Raw genomic sequence first — 24,326 nt, forward strand, 5'->3', positions numbered from 1 at the left:
TCAAGGCTGTGGTGAGAGATCTCGGCGTTCCCACTTACAACCACACCTACCCACCCACGCCTGAAACTATTAAAACAAGCAGGAGTTACCAAATGAAGGGAAGGACTGGCGTGTTGTCATACCTCGTAGTGTGTGTTTGTTGGGCCACAGGAACCATGGCAGTAGCAGCAGGTAGAGCAGGTAGACCAGAGACAGGGCATTGTAGCGAAACAGGCAGGCTGGGGACACACAGAGGTCAGAGGTCAGAGGACAGGCACGACACAGACAAACATCACAGTCAATGACTGATACACAGCAATATTTCTGAGTGGTTGAATGGTCTAGGTACAAATCTGGGAATTGAGGTCACATTGATGTGTGGACTTCTGAATAAATCAGAGAGGAGACAGGAAGAAAGGGTGAGGGCTGAGACTGGGGTTGATTTAATGAACGCCTCTGCCTTTCATCAACAGGTCTCACTGACACACTCTGACACTTGTGATTGTTTGTAACCGCATGCCTCACACATCCACATCCACACCTCCCTTTACTGGAAAACATCTAATGAGTCAACATACAGGCAGGGCTTTCTCAGGTCCCTGTGAAAGCAGCAGCGCTGGACTGTGTTAACAGTAACACAGAGCTAGATGGCAGCCAACCGTGGCCTGCTCTGCACTAAACATTCCTTTAATAATAATGATTATAATAATAATAATGATAATGATTATTATACTGATAATACACCAGACCCTGTGATTGTCCAGGCATAAAGCTGGTTACTTCGCCTGTGTTCAGTGAACTAGCTAGCTGCTGGTCATTTGAGCGGCTGCCAGGGGACACGAGGGCTTTCCAGACTGCCTGCTGGGGCCCTGGGAGGGCTGCCTTCACACCCCCTCTCCTCTTCTCTCTCTCCTATCCCCGGCGGAGCTCTGAGACTGGAAGGGTGAGCTGGGAGCCCAGCGCTCTGATCCCCTATGCTGTGCTCAGCCCCTTGTGCTCTGGATCCTAACCAGGCCTGTTAAGAGTCCTGCCACAACCGTCCGTCTCACAGCATTTCATCCTCACAACCAACTCTCATCTGGCCCTCTGGGTCTCCCCCTCAGTAACCTAAAGTAGCAGGCGTAAAAGGAACACCTAAGCAGGGTCTGAAGAACTCCGAAGCATTACGGTTCCTACCAACCCCAATGAGGGTGGCCCCACAGAGACCCAGCAGGGGGAAACAGCACTGCCCAGTGTCCACAGCTGACGGCTGAGAGCCCATCCTACACATCACAACATATCCACCATAATAATGCCTTGCAGTCAGTCACTGTACCCAGTACAGTGTCCCAGCCCCGCAGGCGCTCCGCCCTGGCCTACAGTCTGCTATATATCTATAATTAACACAACCAGAATGGGAGAACAAAGACAGGCTTTGTCCTATAAGTGAGAGTCAATGAGCTAGCTAGCGTGTGGCACACAGCGCTGTTTGTACTAAGGATTTCACTGGCCCACTTGAGGGAGCCTTCCTATTAACTCTGGCTTAATTGTTAGCGAAATGGAGTCCCCCACTGGTACAACTTAAACAGCTCTCACTCTCTCCTTCTGTCATGTGGATCATATAGGAACAATATCTATTTTTATATAGCACACGTGCATAATGTCAAGTGTCATGTGCAGTGTAATGTCTTTAGCAAACGCAGTGGCAGAGAACCTGCCAATGATCGTGAGGATGGACCAGTTAGGCTGACAACATTGGCTGAAGGGCAAGTCACTGCGAGTTACTGTTTTGACTTAATGTACATATCCCCATGGTTACCTCACCCTCACATGATTTAACATGACATGAGCTAATGCTGGGTTTCCCAAACTCGGACCTGGCCCCCCACCCTGCTTACACGTTTTGTTTTTTGCCGTAGCACTACACAGTTGAATCAAATAATCAAAGCTGGATGATTAATTGGTTATTTGAATCAGCTGTGTAGAGCTAGGGCAATAAACAAAACGTGCACCTGGGGGCTGATAAAAGTGACAGTTGACTCTGGTTTACTGGGTCGCTAGTCTCTGCCCAGCCAAGGGTGAGAGGTCCACCTCAGAATGTGTGTGGTTCAAGTTCATCTTTTCAACACTGAGGAACCACGACCACAGACTGTTGCAGGGCTGCTGGGAGGTTCTATGGCCAAAGACCAGCAGCCCTGGGTCTGTCTTTAATCAGCTGGTTCTGGATCAGATGCTGAGATCATCAGCTTCTCATCCCACAATCAACAGGCTTCGACAGAGAGCAGAGGGGGGGGGGGGATGCCCCTAGTCTGCTCTTAGTTTATTGTAAATATGTGCTGTTAAAATGTAGTAAGAGCTTTTTCCTTTCTATTAATCCCTCTCCCAGTCATTGAATCTCAAGTATCCTCGCTCAAATGTGCACACACACCCACGCACTAAATCAGCCGGTGACACAGTGCAGAAAAATGGGTCGCAACTCAACTGAAGCAAGGAAAAGTTAAACAGTCTGAGGAGTTCCTCCTGCGTTTCCTTCTTCCTTTCTTTCTCTCCCTTCATCCATCTCCCGGACTGGCTGGCTGTCTGTGTACCTCCTCTGTAGCATATCCCCAGTGTTTCCATTCCCCTGCCTGCCTGGTAGCCTGACTGACTGCCTGAGCAGCTACACTACACTACCTATTGCACCCAGCTAGGAAAGTAGCGGTCAGCAAATCAGGATTACTTTATACAGTACGAACAGTGTCCACCTTTCAATTACTGAAGAATCTCCTTATTAACAGTCAATGGGAGGTGAGCGGTTCGGATGAGTAGCAGTAGTAGTATTATAAGTTCTCAAACAAACACACGCTTTCACACACACCAAACATCTACCAATCAGGTGTGGTGTGAGCGTGATAGACAGAGTACTGAGATCCTGTGGTGCAGAAACAGAGAGAAATGCCATGGGATCAAGGGAGCAATTAGCCATCGATAGAGAGAGAGAGAAGAGGAACCCACTCCTCAAAAAGCAGCACTACCTCACTGTGTTGTTCCTACAGGGTCAAAGCCCTAACATCCCAGCAGAGACTCCCACCACCAACGGCTCTAAATAGCAGAGCCCATAGACTCTCAAACTCTGCATCGGATAGATTCAGGAAATTATGGTAATTGAGCTTGGAAAACCAAACAGCATGCCGCAGAGTTGGGGTCGTGACGCACCTCTGGGGAACACACTCATAGTGTGTGTGTCCCAGCTTGGTCTGTGCCCTGTGCAGAGTCAAACACGGTGAAAAGCTGGTCTCTATTGCCCAAGGCCTTATTATGTATGCTCTATGGTAAAACACCTTTGGACTACACTTACTGTACTCCTTTAGAGGTACCATTTATACTCCGCAGACATCACACTGAATTAAGTCTCAAGCTCTTCAGAGTTGCATAGCTATTTCTGGGAATAGTTTTCAAATGGATACCTGTGTGTCTCTGGAGCACATCTCACCCTCAACATATATTTCAATAGAACTCCTCTTTATTAGAGAAAATATTAAGAGTGATTGTTTCTTGAGGGCCTTGATCACTGCCTAATCCATTACCATACCAAACCATGGACCAAACTACTGACAGAATGATGCATTGCAAACTGCAAAGACTAACAGACTTGTTACACGTTACTCTCTGAAATATCTTCCCATGACATAGTTGTAGACTCAACAGCAGTCTAATCCTCAATGTCAATAGACAGTCACACTTCTTATATACAACCCCCAGTCCATCGCCACCCAGTCCAACTCCTGGCCAGACAGGCTCTATGTTTCCCATCTGGCATGCCGTTGTTTTATGGCTCCTGTGTTGACTGAGGGAGGAGATGTGGACTCCTTATCTCCACTGACTCTCCTGTATTGAAATGTTCTTGCCAATCTTTCCAGGGCTTTGGCAGTTTTTCCTAACCTTGAGGTTGTTTACTGTACGGCAAATAGAAAGGTCTCCACAGAGTAATCCTGCTAAGCTGACTGAACATAAACCTGCATTGGAAGAACAGTGAAGAGGGAGCTGACCTTTTACACTCAGGAGGTTTTCATTTTCTGGTGGACACTCAAAATGGCATCATCTCCATTAGGCAAAGCCTATTGGGAGAATCCAAGCTGCTGATCTGATCGCCGTTTTGCTACCGTAAGATTATGTTTAGAAAAAAACAAATTGGTATCGTTTCTAAAAATAAAATAAATCGTCTTGAGTAGATAGTGGTGGTTGAATTGTTTTAACTGTATGGGCCTGTCTGTAAAGCAGTTTATCCCACATCAGCTTTAGATCAGCAGTGAATCATCTCAGATCACCGTTTTCAGTGTCTGCTGCCAGAGCCAAATCTGATTCAAATACGTTTCCAATGTGCGGAATTACCACAGGTCATGAGCAACACAGTCACAGTGGATCTGTCTAATATCAGAGCTAACGGATCGCAATACCTTCCACCCTCCAAGCATTTACAGTGTTTTCAGTGTAGTGGTGCTTCTGAGAACACGTGGCAAGACAGTGACTGTGACAAACAGTGTCCCAGAGAAACCAACCCAGTCAGTTAAAGGCTCCTCTCGCTCAGACAAAGCAGTGCGTTGACAAATACTAAGAGGCAGTGGTGCCAATATGATCCCTGCACTCCGCTGCAGCTTTCCATCCCCGGTAGTGTGGCCAAATGCCTGTTAATCAGATGGGCAGACACCCAATTTTCAGGGACCTCCCCCTGGTCCTGACAGCAGCTCCTCAATCACATCTTAGCTTCTCCCTGGAGCTAGCTGAGTCATAACAGAGGCACGGCAACATGACCGTGTCACCAAATATAACACGAGAGAAAGAAAATCAAATACCTAAGGCATGTCCTGCGACAAGGCAGGCACACCACAAAACACTGTCAACAGAAAGTGCCACGTGACTGCAGCTCACATGTGCATACAGAATAGAGCTATCCCACCGCAGAAACACTACACAATACACACAACCCAGACGGTTCATTGCAGCCACATCAAAGGTGATTGAAAATGACACATAACCTTTAGCAGCAGAAAACGGAGGGAAGAAGTTGAGAAAGCGAGGGAAAACATAAGAGGTGAGGCGATCACTTGGTTGGGTCTGAGAGCATGTGCGCCTGCTTGCCTGCCCGGCCCAGTGAAGTCAACAGCTACAGGACTCCAGGGGCCCACAACTGGCCCTCACAGTGACCCCAGTCTACAGGTATGTGAGCACAGCCCAGTCCGGCACGGGTCACAGAGACAGGAAGAGAGATGGCTGGAGAGGAAAAGAGGGGGAGGGGAGGAGAGAGAGGGAAAAAAGAGAGATGGAAAGGAAGAGCAAGGGGAAAGGGAGGATATAAAGAGAGGGAGAGGTGGGGGAGTGAGAGAGAGATGATATGGGAGAGGAGTGGGTGAGTAAGCGTCTTGGATGAGCCAAGTGGGTAAAGGGTAGTGAGAGGAGGGACAGATACTGGAACATGGAAACATCTTCGGAATGAACAGCAGGGTGCTGATGTCAAGCAAAACATCTGGGAAACTCTAAACTGGCAACTTTGTAACCGTCCTTGTCAACAGTGGCTATGAGTAATCCTGCACTATAATTGGCGCTGTAACTGGACTAACTATGACGCTAAAAAAAAAAAGACAACACTAGATCTACATGATAAAGTTTGTTAAACACAGAATGGTCCTGAATGCAATCTTATGTTTCTTTCAAATTCATCATGATGGCCTGGGCGTAATTGCAGTCATTCAAATTTTAGCTCCACAACACAAGGTCAGATCTTCAATATCATGGATAGCTGAATGACATGTAGATCCCTCACAGAAGTTGAGTGGATTATGTACATCTCTCTCATACAGCGGTGTGTGTTCAACGGGTCTCTATAGAGCCCTGTGATTCCTCCTGACTCTTTGGCTCTGGTTAGAATGAGTCACACAGAGGTCTTCCATTGCAGCAGTCCCAGATCTGCCGTCTCAAACATGTCTTGTGTTTTCACTACTATACAGCTGAAAGGACCCACTTATTCAACTCACCAGTGGAAAGTACCCTAACTAGGCTCACTACAGTCTATCACCTGGGCATTCATTCTATTATTCTGCTGGAGTCTGCATAGCTGAATAGAGGGGTTTAAGGGGAAATGTAGGGAGCAGTTTTCCATAGACGCCCCCAGTGTTCCATGATGTCAGCTGAGCTCAGGGAGAGAAACAATGGCTCATGGAAGCCATTAAGTAATCAACTGTGTGTTTAAAAAGGACCCGATCTCCATGTGGACAGTGGGGTGATCAACTAATGAGGAGGACTTTATGTGATAATTCAAATAAAAATGGCCTACTGCAACTCTCCGGTACAGTGGGGAAAAAGCAACGTCCACAGATTTGGATCCACGGCTTAAAACCATATGACAGCAGCCCGAGATTACCTTCTGATTGCGCTATAGCCTACCTATCCAATCCATTCATATCTACTAGGGTGAATGGGTTGTTCCCGGACTGAGGCCGGCCCAGGGAGCCTGACTGATCCCAGCTCCTCTGTTCTGATGGAGAGGAGATGGTGGGGAGCCAGAGTCAGGGCAGCTCTGCCAGCCAGACACAGAGCTGGGTTATAGGGGTGAGTGGAGAGAGACAACCCCTCCCTGGAGCACAGGCCGTGAATGGCTTCCAGGATGATGAATCCCAATGCCAGCTGCTAAAGCCTATAGATCTGGCAGGCCCTGCATGAGGCCTAAAGCCAGGTACAATCCCCCTTCCTCTGTCTTTCCCACAGACACACTGCACACGCTGTATGCTCAAATACTGAGCTCCCCACAGTTGTGAAAGAAGTTAAACAAAAATCGTCCTGTGTGCCTGCGAGGAATTGAAAAATAAAAAGCGAGGAGAACTGACAATCTGAAAGCAACCAGCCCTCCTGTCTGTGTCTGTTCCTGGAGAACTAGCGGCCACTCTGACCTCCATTCTCGCTCATTTTCATGTTTCCAAACAGACAAAATGCCTTTCGACAGACAAGAGTTAACTTACATCACTCTCAAACTTTCCCGTTTCTGCATGCTATTACCATGCTATTACTGCTAACATTTCAGAGAGAGAGAGTAAGTCAAGAATCATAACATACCCTTAAGGGTAGCAATTTAAAAAGGATACAAGCCATTCACGTGTGATCCACAGGACAATAGTAGGGCCTAAACAGAGACAACCAGACAAAACTAAACAAATCAGAACAAAGGAGGGGAACTTTGTCAACTAGAATCGCTCTCTGAAAGACACCTTGCCGCAGGAATGAAAGCTTCACAAGGCCCATTGAGTATGTGTGGTGTGTGAATAAGAAATGGGTAACTTGAGCTGCCCTCCTGGGTAAAATATGGAGACTCACTGAAACTCACTGAAACCTGAGAACATTTCTCAACAAATATGAGTCAAATCCTAACAAATTAGCTGGCATGGCAAGAAGTGCATGCTGCCAAGTCAATCTCTATTCATTGTTCATGCACATTGCAGCTCTATGAAACAATGCTCATTCTTCAATCCTCTAAACAATCACTTCCCCTTTGGTTTCCCTTCCCTCCGTGATGGGTGAAATTGTTCTACTTCTGTGCCAGATGACTGGTCTCATAGACTAGACGTAGCATAGTAAATGTAAATCCGAGACACTCAAATTAGTACGATATGTTACATGTGGTATGGTTACATAAGACAGGTTATTTCAAACAAAAACTAAAGTAGGGTAGTTGGGCGGGGTGGATGGGTGAACGCAAACGTCTAGCAACCCTAAGGTTGTGTGTTTAAATCTCATCAAGGACAACTTTCACTACTTATTACTTTTTATCTACTTTGCAAATAAATACTTACCTAACCCTTCCCCTTTTAGCTAACACTTCCCCTAACCTTAACCCTTTTAGCTAACCTTTCCCTAACGCTAACCCTTTAACCTAACTCCTAACTTTAACCCAAACCCCTAGCGCTAGCTAACATTAGCCACCTAGATAACGTTAGCAGCAACAACAAATTGGAATTCATAACATAAGTTTCGCAAATTCGGAACATATCGTACAAATTGCTATTCATAATTTATCGTATGAATTGTAATCCATAACATATCATACTAAATGGAGTGTCTAACATTTACATACAGAATAATACAACATTCTCTGAGACCACTTGGGTGCCAGGGGAGGAAACGGAGAAGTTTTGCCCTTAAAATAGAAAATAAGCATCTAATACATGCCCCTTTCAAACACTATGAATATTTCCATTAGTATGAATGCAGTATCTTGTGACAAACAGCCAGGTCTGCCCTTTGTAAGACTGAATGGCCATGCGGTGCTCAAGGGGGGTATTACTATTTCTGAATACATAACAACCCATCTAAATCATTCTGTTCTAAAGGATAAAAATGAACACCACTCTCCACCTATCTGTAGGAGACGTCTCCACCCGACGGACGCGGAGAGCAAAGGCGTGTGCCATGTGGCACGAGAAGATAACAAGCAAGCAACCTGAACAGACCGTCACTCTCTCTCTCTCTTCACTCCCTCTTTGACAGTAAAGGCAGCAGAAGCAGAGGCTCTGGGAGCATGTGTGGGGAGGATATTGCACCACCACCTCAATTCAGATCCAGAACCAAAGCGGCGCAGTCAGGCGACGGCACGAGGAAGCAATTTTCCATAAAATGGCCCATAACAAAAGCAGCATTCAGCGTGAAGAACAGAATGTGGACCCTGTCGTGAAAGTCAGAAAGCGTTTTGATATGCCCAGCACTCATCTCAGCCTGCTCTTTAACACTTCACACCGCTCTCTCTTGACTCTGTACTCTGCCCCTCTCATCATTATTATCATCATCATCATCTGATGCCTGCCTGACAAACAGGGAGATCAGGGTCATTATGAGGCATTTTGTAATCCCGTTTACTGGAGGAATGGGAAGTAAAAAAAGCACAAGGCTTGTCAGGGCAAGTGTGTGAGGAATGCTTACAGAGGCATAATCTAACACGTTAAATGGTGTTGTCATGACGAAGTCGGGTCCATCTCCTTGTTCGGGCGTGTTCGGCGGTCGACGTCACCGACCTAGCCATCGCTGATCCATTTTTCATTGGTTTTGTCTCGTCTTTCATCACACCTGGTTCCAATCCCATCAATTACATGTGTATTAAACCCTCTGTTTCCCCTCATGTCCTTGTCGGTGATTGTTTGTTGTATGTATTGGTGCAAGTTATGTTCTGGTGTGCGACGGGGGTTTTGCAACCTCTTATTTTATGTTGTATATTTAAGTGTTTGTATATTCATTAAACTGCTCAGTTTATACCAAGTTCACTCTCCTGTGCCTGACTTTCCTGCCACCAGCACGCACCAATTACAGATGTGAGTTTTAGTGTAGCTCTCACTTGGCTGTCTTTGAGAGTTTGCTAGGCCATATGGCCTAGTTACAGTTGTAAGAAGTGATGATACAGTTTGCAGTGCAACATGAGAACTAAACCACTGTACAGTTTATTTTGACATTTGGAAGAAGAGCTACACATCCCTACAGTGTTTCCTTACAGACTAGCCTCCATCAGGTTAAACGATGCCGTTTGAACTGACGTACATCACACCACACAAACATAGGAGCACCTACACTACATATTATCCAAACTAGTGCCCTTAACCTCGGAGCTTTCACCTTTAAACCCCAAGGTAAGTCAAGGCATTAATTTCAAAAGAAATATATAGCGATTTTGGCGATTTACATTTTCAGAGAGCAATTAGACACATCCTTTCCATTGCAAGACAGCCCAATACTTGGCTTGACACCTCTAAAATAGCTTAACATTGAATTGCATTTAGAGCTGTTGAAATGCTCATCATTCATTCCCATGAAGAGGAGATGAGGAGGAGTGGAAGATCATGGTGAGATCTTAACCCCATAAGTGTATCACTCACTTACATGTCATTGGAAACCAGTGAGCTGAGTTATAGTGAGAAGACACTTCAAATATGTCATCTATCCATGGGCCTAGGGCCCCTCAGCAATATAGCAGTTACTGTTATTATTATTATTAGTGCCAGAGATACAGCTGTCATATGGCTCAGACTCAGCAGCAAGCTGTAACAATGTCCAATGTTCATAACTATGTAGACAGGCAGTGTTATGTCTCTCATATCAAACAATCACCACTTAATTAAAACAGTTTCAATTAAATCAGAATCAGGTTATGAGCTATATCCTAAATAGAAGCTATAGAATGGTGGTGAAAGTCTGATCAAACGGAAAACTTTTAAATGAAAAACAAAAGAGATGCCTGCCTGCCAAGCAGATAAATGAACCAGCTGTAATATCAGCTTACTTAAATATGTATTATAAAAGGTGTTGTATCATTTCAGCCAGTAGTTTTGAAAGTAGCGCTCACAAGTCAAAAATAGGTCCCTGAAAATGGTGCACAATTGTGTAGTCATCCATTTCATATGATATGTTATGTTCTGCAAAAAAATATTATATGCCAAGAGAATAGTAGAATAATAGTGAAGACATCACAGCTATGAAATAACACATATGGAATCATGTGGTAACCAACAGTCTCGAAGGAGTTCCCACATATGCTGAGCACTTGTTGGCTGCTTTTTCTTCACCCTGAGGTCCAACTCATCCCAAACCATCTCAATAGGGTTGAGGTCGGGTGATTGTGTAGGACAGGTCATCTGATGCAGTACTCCATCACTCTCTTGCTTGGTCAAATAGCCCTTACACAGCCTGGAGGTGTGTTTTGGGTCATTGTCCTGTTGAAAAACAAATTATAGTCCCACTAAGTGCAAACCCGATGTATCGATGCAGAATGTTGTGGTAGACATGCTGGTTAAGTGTGCCTTGAACAGTAAAGCACCCTCACACCTCCTCCTCCATGCTTCACGGTGGGAACCACACATGCGAAGATCATCCGTTCACCTACTCTGCGTCTCACAAAGACATCGGTTGGAACCAAAAATCTCAAAAGGACAGATTTCCACCGGTCTAATGTCCATTGCTCATGTTTCTTGGCACAATCAAGTCTCTTCTTCTTATTGGTGTCCTTTAGTAGTGGTTTCTTTGCAGCAATTTGACCATGGACTGATTCACGCAGTCTCCTCTGAACAGTTGATGTTGAGATGTGTCTGTTACTTTTTATTTGGGCTGCAATCTGACGTGCAGTTAACTCTAATGAACGTATCCTCTGCAGCAGAGGTAACTCTGGGTCTTCCTTTCCTGTGGCGGTCCTCATGAGAGACAGTTTCATCATAACGCTTGATGGTTTAAGCGACTGCACTTGAAGAAACTTTCAAAGTTCTTGAAATGTTCCTGGATTGACTGACTCATGTCTTAAAAGTAATGATGGACTGTCATTTCTCTTTGCTTATTTGAGCTGGTTCTTGTCATAATATGTACTTGGTCTTTTACCAAATAGGGCTATCTTCTATATACCATCCCTACCTTATCACACCACAACTGATTGGCTCAAACACAGTCCAAGTGACTACATCATGAAGCTGGTGGAGAGGATTCCAATAGTGTACAAAGCTGTCATCAAGGCAAAGGGTGGCTACTTTGAAGAATCTAAATATATTAGGAATTGTTTAACATTTTTTGGGTTACTACATGATTCCATATATGTTATGTCATAGTTTGTTTTCACTTTTATTCTACAATGTAGAAAATAGTCAAAATAAAGAAAAACCCTTGAAATGAGTAGGTGTGTCCAAACTTTTGACTGGTACTGTATATGTTCTTCGTGCAATTCACATGACATGTTACAAATTTTTTATTTGTAAGTGCTTAAGATCCCGTTCAATTTCTAATTATTCTCTTCATAAAACAACTCACTGAGGTGAGGAAGCGCAACTTCCTCTCCCTTACACACACGCTGTGTCATATCCTTTTGGCTTGGAGGGACTGGACCACTGGGCCTATGGGCAGTTGGCCTGACTGCAGACCCAGCTCTGCCCAATGCCCTAGATATCCGAGAGGGTTTTCTCTGGCCGTGGTCAGCCAGCCTCAGCCCCAGGCAGCCAGTTAGTTCAGCACATCTAAATGTGGGCCTGTGTGACCGCAACAGGTGTTGGACATTGAAGCTCCATGCTCCTCATTAAAAAGCGCTTTAGCACTCCCGTGTCTGTGGTGTCTGGCCAGCATGAGGCCAGAGCGGCGGTCTGTTATCTGGTTAGCGGTCAGCCAGAGGCATCAGCGGGAAGTCAAATTCTCATTTAAAGAGTAACCTCAATATGTATCATGTTTTACTGCGGCCTGAAAGACAAAGCTCTGAAGCCGGGCCAGTCCCACACCTGTCCTTGGCTCACTGTTAATTCACCAGTAATGAGTTTGGATGGTGCTGTCTGGTGTCAGATTCCAGACCTAACATACAAACAGAGTGGTTCTGTGGCCTAGCAGAGAAGCTAGTCTTCCCTGACTGAGTCCAAGTACTGTAGATAGATGCGTGAGTCAGAGCATTTAATTGAGCGCTCAAGCAGTGTGTTTATGATTATGGCACTATGTGTTGTCGAAGTTCAACTTCCTCCCACTCATCTCAATCCAATTATGCTGACACAAGCAGCACCTACATGGAGGATTATGTCTGAGTTCAGTCAAAGGACACTCATGACAGCACCTTCACAGCTGTGTGTGTGTGTGTGTCTAAGAGAATAGTGAGATAAACCGCTGCCCTAATGAAGATATGCAGAAAATTTCCTGATCACAATTGTAGTCGATGTTATGGCTACATTAGCTAGCACAGCTCATGCACAGACACACTTCATCAGGTCTAACGGTCGTGGCGCGCCGAACTGCGCACGTGAAGGCCGTCAAACCAAACGCACTCCTTCAATATAAAATTGTCTTTGACAAAAATAAAAACCTGTCAGTTTGTCACTTTCACGAGGATGTAGTAACAACAGGTTCGGCTACTTAAGAGATCGGGTTTTGCATTTAGAATTCGAGAAAATAAAGAATACATTTTTCACTTCTCCCATTGACTTAGCAAACCCAAGTCTGGTCTGTCTTGTCTGCTTGGCAACGTGTTCCTGGAATTATCGCATGTGTTGCGCCTCAGGGTTTGAAAACTCAGTGCTAATTCAGTGTTTCCCGAATACTTACACTGGTCAGAGTGTCTCACTTGGTGTGATAAAATAGTTGATCAATTGCTCATAGGGAACAAAACTCAGTGACAAACAATACTGATGATGCATCTCAGGCATTGTTTGAATACATTTTGGTAATTGATTAAGGCAATAGCACAGATCAACATACACTTGCTTGGGGCCAATTTGCACTTTGGTCTTCCAACGCTATTGATCACATCCTACAAGTGTTAATGACCCACAGATATAACTATATCACGGTCATTCAAATTTCAGACATTTTTCATCATTCATTTGGTTTTATAGTCGTGGGAAGTGTTTTGGGTTCATCTGCAAGAAGACCAGGGGAAAGTGGATCTTCGCAGTTATAATGAACTGTCCCCTTCATGATTCAGTAACTACTGGGGCAGTTCGTCAGTATGGGACGGAAACTTTCAGTACTTTCTCCATGGAATTTGAGGGCAGATTTAATCTAAATACATACGTAGCTAGAACTTTTCTCTTTCCTCCTCCCGACTTAAGTATTTCTGGCTGAGCAGCATTTCTTCTAGTCTATATTTAATTTTCACAAAGCACAGCAACCAAAAGCATGTGACTTTCCAGAATGCTGCTGTGACTATGTTTCAAGTCAGAGTTGACAAACATACCATAAGCATCTCAGCTATTAATTAAAGGCAACACAAAAGCCATGGCCTTATTTTCTTCTCTAGACACACTTGGATCCCAGTCAAACTTTGACACTGAGAGAAACATTGCCAAGCAGTTGAGAGCTCTAACCAGGATTTGTGTGGTGATGTGTGATTATCAGTTTACCTGTCAGTTTGTGATGTTTTGGAAACCCTGACATGCACTACATATACACACAAGTATATACACATATACACACAAGTATGTGGATACGTCTTCAAATTAGTAGATTCGGCTACCACTTTGCGGCTGCGCCGTTGTTGCTCCTAAACCTTTCCCCTTCACAATAACAGCACTTACAGTTGACCGGGGCAGCTATATTACGAACTGACTTGTTGGAAGGGTGGCATCCTATGACGGTGCCACGTTGAAAGTCACTGAGCTCTTCAGTAAGGCCATTCTACTGCCAATGTTTGTCTATGGAGATTGCATAGCTGTGTGCTCAATTTTAAACACCTGTCAGCAACGGGTGTGGCTGAAATACTGTAGCCGAATCCACTCATTTGAAAGCGTGTCCACATACTTTTGTATATATAGTGTACATATGTGCACCAGGAGGACAGTAAGTCAATAGACTCCCCCACAGTTCTGGCACAGCCTGATAACCACTTCTGCTGCACAGACCCGGTTACAGCCTCTTAAGTGCACCACCATCTGAACCAGACTATTACTCACCCAGAGACCATACAACGTCTCATCATCCAGCACCCTTTAACCTAACAAGACTGAAGTCCCTGCCAAGTTCATCAGTGTTCTACGTCAACTTCTCTTTAGTAGAGCAGCTATGAGATCATTGTAGTTTCTCAGGTCATTGTGCCCACGGTGACACACAGGTTGTGTGTGTTAAACCTGCAGCTTAAGCAATGAGCACACTAACAAACAGGATGTGACACACTGAATATCAACATGAACATCCAGAGGAAGGGAACACATGGAGATCCGGCCATTCACACCCATGGCCATCATCCAAACACAGAGTAAAACTCATAGAACCGTCACATCCGTTTCTGGTTGAAAATGCTTCAATTTTCACTCACTATGAGTTTTTAAAAATAAGAAAACTTCAACATTGTGTGAGGTTGTTTCTTCTCCTCTCTTATTAAATCATACAGGGGTTTTCCTCAGTCTTTGTTGTGAGTACTGCATTAGACGTATGAGATACCAGATCCAGTCTCAGGAATCTCTGGAGATCCCTTCTATCTCCACTGAGTTAGGTCAATCTGCTCTTAGTTTTTTGTCACCTTACTTGTGGAATAATCTCCAAGGCTCTCTAAAGTTGGATGACTTGGTGCCACTAGGGCAATCCAAAAGGCTGATTGAGGACCTATTTACTGAAGAATGTGTTTGTTTTCAATGACTGTGTTTTGCTTTTAGTGTATTGATGTGAATATTAATGTATATTGATTGATGTGTTTGATGGGTATACAGGGCTCATCTGAGAAAGAGACCTTGGTCTTTAAAATAAAGGTTAAATAAAAATACTAAAAATGAAACAGCTGATACACATTCAAAGTGTGACCAATCTGCCATTCTCATCACTTCCCCAAAGACAGACACCACGCACAGCACACGGAACACTTACCGAATTGTCTCCCCAGTAGCAAGGCAGTTAACCCCCAACAACAACTCCTCCCTGGGCACGATGACGTGGACATTGATTAAGGCAGCCCCTCGTACCTCTCTGACTCTGAAGGGTTGTGTTAAATGTGGAAGACCCATTTCAGTTGAATGCATTCAGTTGTGCAACCGACTAGGTATCCCGTCCTTTCACTTCCTTATTCTTAAATAAAGGTTAAATTTAAAAATAAAATAAATTCTCCATGATTAACGTACATGGGATGGAAAGGAAATTTACACTCAGGACTGTGTGTGTGTGTAACCGATGTGAAATGTCGAGCCCAGATAGGGGCGAGGAGAGGGACGGAAGCTAAACTGTTACATGTGGAACACATTACTGCATTTGGGAGTAATAACCACATTGAAGCGTGGCATCTATGGCAGGTTGTGCATTCTCTAACCGCGTTATTTGATTTGTCTGTTTTGTACTTGGCAGAAAAGTCTTAGTTCATCCTTTTATCAGCAGTGAGACTATTGCACATTACTCAACTTTCCCATGAATAGTGTAATTTCTTCGCTTTATGAATCATCAAACTCAAAGTTTAGTAAATGCAAGAAGGCATAGGACTTTGCATTTAGTTGTACTGGTGACATTGACTTGTAGAGAAGTTGACTTGCCAGTCTAAAAGGTGGAAGCACGAGATTCGTCTCAGGATGTTGCCATGGCACTCATCTTTACCATGGTAATACCATGGTAAACAGTCTGAACGTCTGGGTGTGGTCGAGACACACAGAGGGCCGTAGCTACAGCTAGTGGAAATGACAACACTCAGTTTATTCACAAAATAAACTCAACTGAGTAACGGAAAACCATGACATGCTTGGATTCAACTTTCAAACTACCATACATGAACATGTAACTGACTTCATGTATACTGAACAAAAATATAAACGCAACATGTAAAGTGTTGGTCCCATGTTTCATGAGCTGAAATAAGACTCCAGAAATGTTCCATATGCACAAAAATCTTATTTCTCTCAAATGTTGTGCCCAAATTTGTTTACGTCCCTGTTAGTGAGCATTACTCCTTTGCCAAGATAATCCATCCACCTGACAGGTGTGGCATATCAAGAAGCTGATTAAACAGCATTATCATTACACAGGTGCACCTTCTGCTGGGACAATAAAAGGCCACTTTAAAATGTGCAGTTTTGTCATAAAAATGCCACAGATGTCTCAAGTTGAGGGAGCGTGCAATTGGCATGTTGACTGCAGGAATGTCCACCAGGGCTGATGCCAGATAACGGAATGTTTATTCCTCTACCATAAGCCGCCTCCAACGTCGTTTCAGAGAATTTGTCAGTACGTCCAACCGGCCAAACAACTGCAGACCACGTGTAACCACGCCAGCCCAGGACCTTCACATCCATCTTCTTCACCTGCGAGATGGTCTGAGACCAGCCACCAGCTGATTAAACTGTGGGTTTGCACAACCAAAGAATTTCTGCACAAACTGTCAGACACCATCTCAGGGAAGCTGACAGACAGCGTTTATGATGTCATGTGGGTGAGCAGTTTTCTGATGTCAATGTTGTGAACAGAGTGCCGCATGGTGGCGGTGGGGTTATGGTATGGGTAGGCACGGTACGGACAACGAACACAATTGCATTTTAGTCGATGACAATTTGAATGCAGACATACCGTGATGAGATCCTGATACCCATTTTCGTGCCATTCATTTTTATTTTAACCTTTATTTAACTAGGCAAGTCAGTTAAAAACAAATTCTTATTTTCAATGATGGCCTCGGAAGCAGCCTGATCAACTCTATGTGAAGGAGATGTGTCATGCTGCATGAGACAAATGATGGTCACACCAGATACTGACTGGTTTTCTGATCCACGCCCCTGCATTTTTTTTGAAAGGTATCTGTGATCAACCGATTCATATCTGTATTCCCAGTTATGTGAAATCCATAGATTAGGACCTAATGTATTTATTTAATTTGACTGATTTCCTTATATGAACTGTAACTCAGTAAGATCTTTTAAATTGTTGCATGTTGCATTTATATTTGTGTTAAGTGTTTAACAAAGCCTTTCCATTGTAGGTGGAATATTGGGGCTGCTGGCTGGTCTCACCTGGCTCTACCTCCTTCCTGATTTTGTGGGGTAAAAATGGCTGCGGGTTGACTATGGGTCTATGTCCAGGACATAGTAAAACAAACACCCAGCTTTGGGCTACGCAATCAATGTCTCGGTGGTAAAGGTAATTTAAGGGCAGTGGTTCTGCCTGCAGGCTCCAGTCAACAGGCGTGCCTCCTGCGGGTCGTTTCTAATGTGGAGCTAGATGAGCCGGGATGGAGCCCTGCCCTCACCACAAGGCCTGTGTCACATTTCAGACTAGACTGTGAAAGCTGCTTCAACCGCCTCGACTAGTGCGGACTGACACACACACACACACACACACAGCGGTGCGTCCGTGATATATAGGCCTTAAGGCCAAGACAATAAGAAGACACAGTGGCAGAGTAAATTGAAAGCAAATTGCATGTAACAAATAGTTACGTGACCTACAGCACGGTCAAGCAAGTTAATGTTTCCGACATTTTCGGACTACTAAACAACTATTGATTTAGAACCACGGAGAGTTATCGCAAGTCGCAGAGAAAACAGGAACTGCCTCCACTATTCTAGTACCATTTCAACATCATCAAATCACCTATGCTTAGTCTAACACAGTTAGTCCAATCAACGTAAGCTGAATATGATGTGGCTGTCCATGGCTCTGATTTGTGTGTGTGTGTGTGGTCATGCAAGCAGAAAAAAAACATGTAGACTCACCCTACATGTTGAGAAACGCCAATGCCATCCTCCTCTCATGTTGACATGTTGAAATTATCTATCACTCTGTCATACTGTACACGCTTCTAGTTTTGTTGTCCTAGGCTACCTGGCTAAAATGCTTGCTTTCATGGGCAAAGTTAGCTAGTTAACATTAGCCTTCTACATCTAGCTACATATTGAACTTCCATCCTCTCAGGCCAGGGGCGCAGTGTATAAATTAATGGTTGGATAAGAATTGCCATTGTAATCATTGGCCAGTACGGAGAATTAAGTAAAACCACAACACTAAATCCCCATCTCCATCCTTGGGCCACCAGAGGACAACAACACGCAACAATTCAAGTTGTTTGTCAGTGACGTATGCTCTCAATGCAATTTGATAGGAGGGACACCAAATCCAAACTGACTTCCCATAACACCTTTTTTTTGGTGCACCGGGCCCATTTACAGTTGAGCTCACCCAGTTTATCTCAATGCTGATTGGCTATTATTTTATACTTTTTTAATCAAGGGAGGCAAAATGCTTGCTGGCTTCCCTTGCATTCAATACTACCGGCGGGCAAACAATGTCATACTCTTTTGGACCAGACAGCATCATAGAGACAGAGGGGCACTGTTTCGCTCACTCTGATGCTTTCTCCGGTGAGATGCATTCAGCCTCTTACGAATTTAAGAAAAATTATGAAACAGAGAGGCGAAAGATAAATACATATAAAATACATTAAAACATTCCATTTTGAGGGGGGAAGCCTGGCTTCCCTTAACATCCATGAATACACACACACCTTATATTCCAAAACTTGCTGAGACCACTGTGAATCTCTAAATACTAAAACACACCAGACACATCTGTGATTTAGTTTAGCCCAGTAAGCCCACCCCCATTCATTCTTGGGATTGGGCATAATTGTCTCTTATTAGGTATAAAAACAGATGGGATTAACGGAGGTAATGCAATGTACTCACACAATTTAGCGAACAGGCCAACCATACTGTTTATAGCTTTGAACATGAGGTAATGAGCAGCATGCCAGGACTTGAGGGTGAACTATTTTCCTCACCCACTTTGCCAGTCATGTCCCTCTCACATTCTCTTCTTATAGAAGCAGAGTCTCAGCCCAGAGTAGGGCCCTAGAACAGGCCTCTTGCAGGTTTACATCTCACTGACTATACCTCAACTTTATGGCAATGAGTGGACCAAATAAAACCTAGATAAATCTATCCTTGGCACCGGACAAAAGGAGAACTAGCATAGATCGAGTCTATCTTACATTCTCAAACAGCTCAACAATAGAATAGCACTTCAAGGCTCTGAATTACACTTCAACCAGTTGAATCAAACGATAGAGATTGAAAATAATATATTTAAAATAAAAGTGACGGTCCAGTGAAAATGCCTATTTGAAATCTGCAGTGTTTACACTGGCTGTCTCCTGGCTGCGTAATGTTAAGTGTTTGGAGCATCGTTCTAGTTAATGGGTGTACTTAAGCTGTGTTGGAGCGTGAGACTTTTGACAGACTACAGGTGTTAAAACTATGTACCGCAGCTGGAGAATCAAACGCACGGTTTATCAGACCTATGCAGCAGACTCACCCCCCATGTTTATTACATGAGCTTTACCTCACACACACACACAACTATCCTCACACAGCACAGGACCCATGTTCCATTCTCCTCTTTTACCCTGCTGCTACTCTCTGGTTATCTATGCATAGTCACTTTAACTCTACCTTCATGTACATATTACCTCAATTACCTCGACTAACCTGTGCCCCCGCACATTGACTCTGTACTGGTACCCCCTGTATATAGCCTCGCTACTGTTACTTTACTGCTGCTCTTTAACAATTTTTTTTATTTTTTATTATTCTTATTTTTTTTTACTTACCTATTATCTACTTAACACTTTTTTCCCCTTAAAACAGCATTGTTGGTTAAGGGCTTGTAAGTAAGCATTTGTAAGGTCTACACTGGTTGTATTCGGCGCATGTGAAAAATAGAATTTGATTGCTGCTTAATTGGACACTGGGTTGGGTTTGTATTGTCATTAAACAAGAAAAACTGATCATTAAACTGATTGCCTCTACAGTACTGATTGCCTAGTATTGTTTGTCAATGACAGTGTGGCATCATTGGAGGAAAGGGCACTCACTGATCATTTAAATGGGGTTTTGTATGAGAAATTATTCATATTCACATTGCCAATGGAAATATATGTACAAATTATAAATGTACATTTATAAAAGGAGGTTACACCGCAGTATTGGTAGGAGACGCGAGCACAGAACATTTCATTTTTATATCATTGTACAGTGACTGGCATACAGAAGTGTTCCAAAATGAAAGAGTTCATATCACACAAGTGTGTGTTTGTTATCACACAGGTGTGTGTTTGTGTGAATAGAAAATATCATTGATGCAGTATGTCATTATTTGAACTATATTTGATTGCTTGGATCGAACAGGTCCAGCTTTTCTTCAAATTTCCAAATGAATATAGTGGAAGCTTCCTGACAACGAGGACCTATATGCTAGGAGGTGTCAGAGGAAGGCCCAAAAATTGTCAAAGACTCCACTCCACTCACTTCTCTCTGCTACCGCACGGCAAGCGGTACCGGAACGCCAAGTCTAGGACCAAAAGGCTCCTTAACAGCTTCCACCATCTTCCAAGCCCCCCCCCCCCTTTGTTTTTATACTGCTGCTACTCGCTGTTTATTATCTATGCAAGACACGTTACAAATTACCTCAACTAACCTGTACCCCCACACATTGACTCGGTACCCCCTGTATATAGCCTCGTAATTGTTATGTAATTTTCTTGTGTTACTTTTTGATATTATTTAATTTATTTTTTCACTTTAGTTTATTTAGTAAATGTTTTCTTAACTCTATTTCTTGAACTGCGTTGTTGGTTAAGGGCTTGTAAGTAAGCACTTCATGGTAAGTTGTATTCAGCGCATGTGACAAATAACATTTGATTTGATTTACTGTGTTTGTCATAATCCACCTTGTTCTAAAATCTTTATTCCACTAAGATACAGGTTCATTACCTTCTCATTGTCTCACTTTCAAACGGTAGTAGTAAACACACCAGCCAACCATGTGGTCTTGATTAAACAGGTCCTATGTGGCCTGATGTGGAACACAACACTGGTCAGGATGACCCACCGTCAGGAGCATTTTTATTGCCCTCAGTGATGTGCACCTTCCTTGGATTGACCACAAAGATGGCAGGGTTACAGTCTGCATCCAGATGAGCACCAATAGATCTTGCTGACAAAAAAATAGAGGACATGTATGATGAGCCCTGCAACTTCTAAACCACATGTGAAGCGCAACATGTAGCCTACATTATGCAGTCAAATAAGGAAAAATAAATTAATCAGGCGTGTGGGTGAGACATAGATTGAAACAGTTGCAACCAATGTGGAAATGAGTAGAGATTGGTTGGCCATGTGTTACGGGTAAGGAGGCTCGCAAGACACTTTCTGTTCCTGCCACAGAGAACCCATGTGACAAGAGATGCCACATCTTCTAGCAGTCTCCTGTCAACAGTCTGAACCACATCTATACCTGCCACATAGCTCCTAGTTAGACCAGCAGGAGACTAGCTGGATTTTAGTGCATTAAAATTGGCTGGTAGAATGGAAAGTTTCAGGGACAAGAAGGCTGAGATAGAAAGGAATCTTTACAGATGACACAACTGAGGAGGACGGTTTCCTGTTAAAACACTTACATGATAGTAATAGGCCTACCTGTGGGGGACAATGTGCTCAGTTAATTTACCAAGTCATAGGCCTACTACACTTGAAGCTTCAAATACAAAACAACTTTTTGTTTATTCTACCATTCACACTTGCATTTTCATGTGGCACAGCATCCTACCATTATATAGGCACAGAATGGAGCGTGAACAATGGTGTGCACTCGATCTACAAGCGTTATTTATTTAAAAGCATTATTCGGCTGTCCCCAAAGGATAACCCTTTTGGCTTCCATGTAGACCCCTTTCTACAAAGTCTTACATGGAAACAAAATAGGTTATGCTATGGGGACAGCCAAAGAAACCTTTTGGAACCCTTAAAAAAAAAAGTTTATAAGTGTGTGTTTTAACAGGAAGAGGTCCTGTCTAAAACCTTATGTAGAAAGGAAGCCAAGCCTGAGTGTGTCTGCTAAATAAACACCTCAATGAATCAGGAGAACTTACTGGAGTCTATCAGAACTGGGGAAAACAGGAGAAGCAGAGAAAGAAATATAACCTATTTTCATTGGGCCACTGTGAAAAAGAGGGAGGTCAAATACTTAATCCATAATAATCCTATTCATACAGATATTATTCCAATTTTCAAATGATGTGCTCTATCAATGGCATTCTGTCAGTGTAGGCTGTAAATATTTTTCATTGTAGACAACAATAAATAATAGAGCATGACATGCAAATTGAATATGCAACAAAATAACATAATATCAATAATTTAGGCCTATTGGGCACTACAGTAGAATTCTGGTTTAATTCAATTTACAATGGAAACCCTGACAGCTTACCTGCTAACAAGAACGTCGGCAACAGAATGCAGTAGAGCAGTCCACATACCACCTGAAGCTCCATGAGCGCGCGTCCCAAATGCACTGCTTAGCTCCAGTCTACAGTCCCGCTGACATTCCTCGACGGAACGTTAAATTCCACCCAATTAATTTTAATAAACCCAGTCCGCAATAATTGTTCATGGTTTTCAAAGTGTCTTTTGAACCGATAAAATAAAGCGGTGCGGTCATTCCACTAGGCAGACATATGACTTCCAAAAGTAATATTTTTTAAGTTTCCTGAGTAGTGGACAAATGAAATCTATTGAGGTTCTTGTTCTGGAAATCCACAAGACATCTTCACCTCACATTTCGGGGATATAAAGTGTATTCGCACGAAATTGTAAACAAAACTAACTACCAGCTCTCCCGTATTGAAACAACTCTCCTCTCTTTCCGCCCCTTGAACTGAATATTCCATGTAAAGCAATATCTTCATGGAAAAAGTGATTCACCAGTAGGCCTACTGCAACAGATGAACTGTTCTTTCAGTCGCTGTAAATCCAATTCCACTCTCACTGGGTTGGTACTTCCTCAGATTTTTTTCTCTCTGTCTTCATAACCTAACTAACAATTTTAAGGTGTGTTTTCGAAAGCAACATGTCCACGAGGAAGACTATCTCACAAGCATACACAATTAATGTATGGTAATTTCGAAAGAAACGAATACATTTTCAGCCTATTCAGCTATTCTATATCATAGTTAACGCATGTTTGAAGATCTCACTGTCAGCACCATCGCCTGCGATTTTCCTATTTGAAAGAGCACGTTGTCGTTTTGCGTTGACACATGACACTTACAAACTTTAGCCCATAGCAGGAAATTATAAGTGAAATGTTGCTATGTGACATTCCTTCAGCAACATGCTAATAAATAGCCCTACCTTAACTGCGCAGTAAACCAGTAGTCTATGAATTTTGAGATTATACACACGAAAACTCGTACTCGTTAATCTTTTGAAAAAGTTTCACACTGCTGTAACCTGCTTGAAATTGACTCTACATCTTCTAAATAAATATTGTCTGGTAAATCATTAGCGTCCTCTAGCGGTACACCAAGCCCAACTCATCAGTGTTGCCAACTAATTTTCAGGGTAAATTGCTAGAGGCAGGTTGATTTGTTGCTAAAAGTTGCTAAATGACGATGTGATGTCATTGCGTGATAACGTAAAACTGCGTCATTACGTGGAATACACAATAACGTTACTCAAATTGACTGGCCATCCCTGCAAAAAATATGATTTGACGTTTGTTCAGGTACAGAGTCCCACTCTTTTCTGTACTTCTGGCTGTACAGTTTTGATTGAAACTTGTTGATTGTACGTTCTGTTCAAGATCAAACATTCGTTACCAACTATATTCATTGGGTTTGTGCTATTGCTGTTGCAGTCAGCCAACAATGATTTGCAATTTGCTGAAATTGCTGCTGGCCTGCTGCTGACGTCACTCACAATGCACCTTTTCAGCGAGGCACGTGTATTGTGACAGTGTGTGACAGAAATAAATAGTTGTGTCATTTGGAGGGAAAATGCATCCATTTTAGCGTTTGAGTCACTTTTCAAAAGTTGATAAAAGTTCCACTTTTTTTTTTAAAGTAGCTAAATGTGTTACTAGGTGCTGTTTGAAAAAAAAGTTACCAGGGT

At 43.2% G+C, this 24,326-nt stretch overlaps 1 protein-coding gene across 1 annotated transcript in view; it reads right to left on the bottom strand.

Annotated features, from left to right (window-relative positions):
- The window catches only part of LOC115112153 (piezo type mechanosensitive ion channel component 1 (Er blood group)), a 74,416-nt gene extending 50,755 nt beyond the window's left edge, over positions 1–23,661 (bottom strand). The window contains 2 exon segments of the mRNA XM_029638984.2: positions 123–218; positions 22,645–23,661. Coding sequence (XP_029494844.2) covers positions 123–218; positions 22,645–22,708 — 160 coding nt within the window. The 5' untranslated portion in view covers positions 22,709–23,661.
- Positions 23,662–24,326: the final 665 nt, after the last annotated feature.

This window comes from Oncorhynchus nerka, linkage group LG27 (assembly GCF_034236695.1).
Source record: "Oncorhynchus nerka isolate Pitt River linkage group LG27, Oner_Uvic_2.0, whole genome shotgun sequence".
Classification (NCBI taxonomy): Eukaryota; Metazoa; Chordata; class Actinopteri; order Salmoniformes; family Salmonidae; genus Oncorhynchus; species Oncorhynchus nerka.